At 34.5% G+C, this 5,735-nt stretch overlaps 1 protein-coding gene across 1 annotated transcript; it reads right to left on the minus strand.

The window, feature by feature from the left end:
- Positions 1-1,647: 1,647 nt before the first annotated feature.
- On the minus strand, positions 1,648-5,254 carry prl.1 (prolactin, gene 1). Its single transcript, NM_001100229.1, is given in 5 exon segments — positions 1,648-2,096; positions 3,429-3,608; positions 4,250-4,357; positions 4,520-4,701; positions 5,207-5,254. Coding segments are annotated over 5 exon segments (693 nt in total). The 5' UTR covers positions 5,238-5,254; the 3' UTR covers positions 1,648-1,904.
- Positions 5,255-5,735: the final 481 nt, after the last annotated feature.

Below are 5,735 nucleotides of genomic sequence, written 5' to 3' on the forward strand. Positions count from 1 at the left end.
CACACAGTGTTGCTGGCTCTAAAGTAAAACACTTAGGGACAGATTTAATAAAACTAGAATTTTTCTTGCCTTGAAACTCTTATAAAATTAACTTGGTATTTTTTAGAATAAAACATAATCATTCTTGCATTTATTAAATGTCATGATAAGGTCAGTAGGGTTGAACGAAAATATTGAGTATACAGAACTTTTGTCCAGTAAACTCCTGCAGTGTTACCAGGGGAGAAAGGGGAAGAGAATCAGCACAAACGGAGATATTAAACACCATAATGGGGACCTGTGACACTTGTTATTTCCCTGCTTAAGGACACAACTCCTGGGGGTTGCACGTTCCTTGCCCTAGTCCCTTCCTTTAGGCACCTGTGCATGCCAGCCCTGTTATGTCTACTTGCTGCCTTTTATAAATACCTACACACATAATATAATTTAGTTTAAATGTAACAAATGGAACTAAATTATTAGCTTACAGGAAACCTACTTGTTTTTAAACGGGACGTTTCCCCCCCCCCCCCCCTTTTAAAAATTAGTTTAATGAATAAGCCTTTTGTTTTAATAGGGAAATATTTTAGGGGGGGTTCCCCCCAGGCAGTATGTATTTTGTATATACATAATGTTTGTTGGAACGGACTATACATTTCCAGGCAGGAATACTGTAGTAGGTATGTGTATATTGATCTTGTTGTTCAGACCTGATACACTGCTGGAGGGATAGACTGCTATGAGTGCTGATACCTTTGTGTTTTCTTACTAAGTTGCACAGATTTACTGTACATTTGGTAAGTCAAAATAATAGCATTAAATGTATAGTAATTTTGTGCATATTTTTGTATGGAAAACTTTGGTAGGTTTTACAATTTTGGGGTGATTCTGGTAGTTCATACCAGATTCTAAATATATCTTAAAGCAACAAATTAATTAGGCTTTTCCAAATTGGAATGCATAATGGCATATCATAGTTACATAGGTTTGAAAAAAGAGTCCATCAAGTTCAACCCTTCCAAGTAAACCCAGCGCACACAAACCTATATTTACCTATCTATACACTCACATACATAAACTATAAATACAACCACTAGTACTAACTGTAGATATTAGTATCACAATAGCCTTGGATATTCTGATTGTTCAAGAACTCATCCAGGCCCCTCTTATAGGCATTAACAGAATCTGCCATCACAACAGCACTAGGAAGGGCATTCCACAACCTCACTGCCCTCACCGTGAAAAACCACCTACACTGCTTAAATGAAAAGGGGAGGCCTCTGGTGTACTGATTGTTTTAATGAGAAAAAAGAACACCCCCTATCTGCCTATAATCCTTTTTTTCCAGAGAAAACAACCCCAAACTTGACAGTCTAACCTCATAGCTTAAATCTTCCACCCCCTTTACCAGTTTAGTTGCACGTCTCTGCACTTTCTCCAGCTCATTAATATCCTTCTTAAGGACTGGAGGCCAAAACTGCACTGCATACTCAAGGTGAGGCCTTACCAGGGACCTATAAAGAGGCAAAATTATGTTCTCATCCCCTGAGTCAATGCCCTTTTTTATACAAGACAGCACTTTATTTGCTTTAGTAGCCACAGAATGACCCTGCCTGCAATTAGAAAACTTGTTATCTACAAAAATCCCCAAGCATATCAAACAAATGCTAGTGCACAATTATTTATTAAGAAAATTACAAGCTCAGTTTTCATTTCTAATCATTGATAGAGGCAATTAATAGACAAATTTAGCATTTTTGTATTACTTGTTTGTGACAAACAAAGGTTAAGGTAAAGTTCAACTTAACAGTTTGCAAGGCTATCCCACAAAAATGTAGTCATTGTTTTCTCACTACACAAAACAGAAGAAATGCAATTTTAGGCTTGTGATTTACTACAAAAATGCTGAGCTAAATGAAATCCTAACAGTTGCTCTCATGAATAAGGCGACACTTCAGAAGCTTTAAGTAATTGTCAATCTTGTGGGAATCCCTACGAAGGCAGTGCAGCAGGTTGTAAAAGGCAAAAAGACGAGAATTTTCATCTGCCGATTGGGCTGCTGGTGGGCCAGACCACAGTGAGTTAACATCATTTTCCAAGTCAAAAGGATGAATCTTTTAAAAAAAAAAGGAAAACATAAGGGCATTTTGTACAAAAATTAGCTACCAAATCAAGGTTAGTTAAAGAGTTCCTGAAAAAATACAAATACATAACTATCTTAAAAGCCATACCTGCCTAAAAGCCAATCATATTTCTTAATAGCTGGCAGTTATGCACAATTCTGAAGCACCTAGCTTTTCTGCAGATGATCTATTCTAAAATCCTCCTGCACTAGGATATAGATGTCCTGTCTCACAAGTGACTCTACAAAAGAGTTAGTTCATTTGCTACCAACAGTTTATTACCCTACAAAAAGCTTAATCTTTAGTTCCAAAGCTAAACCTGGTCCACTTTAAGAAGGATCAGGATACTGGCCAATGCAAAGGTTAAACAGATGCCCATGTAAGGTAATCTTTTGCTAACAGTATGTGTTTTGTGGATACTCACATAGAAATGGATAAGTAAAATTGTGGGGATTGTGGTATTATTTATCATGCAGTGGTCAACTGAAATGTCTGGGGACGAGCAATCTATATTGATACTAGTCATGATTTAGCAGGGCTGGTACAAATGTTTTTAGAAGTATTTGCATTTCTTAATGGCAACTGTCTTTGCCTCTCCCCAAACTGCGCTTTAATGAACACTACTGTCATTCTTTATTAGTGACAGGTGGTTCTCTTGAGAACCTTCTAAAATTAATTTCTGTTTTTGTTAAATTCTTTCCTTTTAAATAAGAATTATGAGGGATAATCTTGCCCATAGTCATTCAGGTTTGTGTTCTGCAGTCTTTTCTCTCTATAAAATGTGTGATATGTTTACTATTAACATTGATAAATCAGTCATGAATTTGTGTTGGGGCACCATTGGCAAAGTGTTTTAAGAAACATATATTCACCTCCCTGAGAAGATAATAAAATTGAACTAGAAAATATGCAGTATTTACAAAAATTCTTAATCATTTAGTTTCTTTAAACTGACAGTGAGGGAAGAGTATATTGAGTGCATAGAACACCCTATTTCCAAGTGTTACATAAATACATAAGAATGGAAGCTTCCACATTGTTTGCTTCAGTTAAAGCACTGTCTGATTACAAGGGGTGATGTTTCTATGATGGTTAGCACGAAGCATGATGCTTCAATCAAACAGCATGGTGTTTCCCAACCCTATGAATAAATGGTAATGCTTTAACAATGAAAATTCTATTAAAACATACATTTTATGCCCCCATGTTATTATTGTTATTATTATTGTCTCTTTTAAAGGGGCATTACCTAATAAAATTGTTTGTTAAACATACATAGAAGAATTAGAGGTAACTGAACCATGGTGTAAAAAGAAATCTTACCCTTCCAACAATTTTTTCCATGCCTTCTAGAAGTCTTTTGGTTTGTTCTTCAATTTCTACAGCTTTCCAAAGGATTGTATCTGGTGCTTCCCTAATATCTTGAACTTCTGCAACCATGTGGAGTAAAGGATCATTCCAAGATCGCAGAACTCGCATCACTAAGTTCAGCAAGTCTTCATGCTTTGGTGTTGCATGGAAGAAAAACATGAAGACACTTTGATTTAATATAAAGTGAATAATGTTGTAAAATATAGGGATATTATAAGTCTCCAAGGAGTTTCATGACCATATAAAGACACGAGGCTGAAGGCCAAGTGCTTTTTTACAGGTCATGGAACGGCAAGGTGACTATTAGTATCCTTCTATTTTACAACAGGGGGTACTTAATTTATAATACTACACAAGTTTCAGTGAGTCATGTGACAGAAAATACATCACTAAGCGGCTGTTATAACTGATGACATCAGAAGAACCCGGCTAAGGGGAGCACAGAATAGGCAATTTAACTTGCAAAAAGCTGGTTTATTTCCGTTCCATACAATACATCATGATTATAGATATTATCACACAAACTTTTGAAATTAAAATCAGCCTGAATTCATTTTAACATAACTGTTAATTCATTTTGTTTATACTGAATATAGTCTTGACTGTCCTTTGGAAATTATGGAAAAAATGCACAGTCTTAGAAGAGGCTTATCAAACAGTGCTATAATTAAACAGATGAGTTGGAAATATATTCACCATCTCTCATTATTAAAGAATTTCAGTTCTGATTACTGGACCTTGACTGCAAACTATTTATTAGGACAAAGTCTTACTTGAATTTGCTGTGCTTGCTCCTTGTCTTCTGGAGTATTTAATGAGGAGGTATGGCAACTCATAACAGACTTTGCTAAGAATCTTCGACTTGGTGTGAATCGTTCATCCTGTAGACAAAAATGATCATTAAAGTATCCTGACAGTATATCAAATTGAACTAGTTATATGATAATCTGTAAAAGAATATTATGTATTTTCTTTAGAACATAACAGGGAACACTATTGTCATAAATAAAAACACTAACGAATAATATACGGGTGCTACTTACAAATTCATTGAACATTTCAGAGGAGAGAGAATGGATATAATGTGAAAGCTTCACTGCCCTATCAAAAAGAGCTCCTGTTGACATTTGGCAGTTAGTTCCTCCATCTGGACAGATTGGTAGGGAATTCACACCATTTTTCACTGGAAATATACTGGTTCCAACAAGAATCAACAACACTGCAACTTCAATAAAGAGAAAAAATGATAAATTACTAAGAGCTTTACTGCAAAGGAAATAAACTTTGAACTTTATTTATAACTGGAAGAAAAACAAAAAAAGTTCATGTATCAAGGAACATGATATGTAGTCCTTACAGTATCATTATTTTAGCAAAATTCCATCCTCATTTATGTTTAATACAATTATAAAATAATGTCCCAGGCATTTACAGGAACATGTCTTTGATTAAAGTCACTATGACAGTTACAGTTACTGATAAAAGGCATTTTATAAACACTTCTTAAAACTGAATGAAAAAAAAAAACATGTTGCGGCTGACTTCAGAAATCCTTATGTAGTAAAAACAGATCAAATAGAATTCTCATTTGTGATCTAGACACTTGTATTTTATGTATTTCCTAGCAAATAAGTGAAAACCATAGAATTATACATTACAGCACAAACTATTTTAAACATAAAAAGACAGGCTCAGTATTCATTATTTAGAGATATATAGAAGAAAAATACCTTTCACAGATGAGTCCATCGGATCAATCATTATCGGCAAAGTCTTTCACCAGAGACTAGTCAAGTGTTTAGCCTTCATGTTTCCCTTTGGCAGTTTTATACACTTAGACATCTATGTTGAATAAATACATCTTCCAAGCTCATAATCACAAACATCAAATGTTCTTACCTCGTCATTCATATTCACAAAAGTTTTGATCAAAATAATGTGCTAAATATATTTAACTTAGGAAAACCTGCATGGATGCCAATCAAAATGGGTAAAATTAAATATGCCATAATAAATGTAGATTTATTTTTCATAAGACTTTAAAAATATTACACTTATTAATTTAACTCTTTAGTTACATTACTTACTCTGGTGGGGGATCACTGTACCAAAGTATACATGAAATAGAATGCATTTTGGTCAGTTACTAATGTTGTTCAATACAAAATGCATGTTGTGTAACTTTATTTCTGTGAAAAACAGTTGCAGTCGAGTGCTTAGTTCAGAAGTTATGAGTTAGTAATTAAACAAGGGTTTTAT

The sequence above is a fragment of the Xenopus tropicalis genome, chromosome 6, assembly GCF_000004195.4.
Source record: "Xenopus tropicalis strain Nigerian chromosome 6, UCB_Xtro_10.0, whole genome shotgun sequence".
NCBI classification, from domain to species: Eukaryota; Metazoa; Chordata; class Amphibia; order Anura; family Pipidae; genus Xenopus; species Xenopus tropicalis.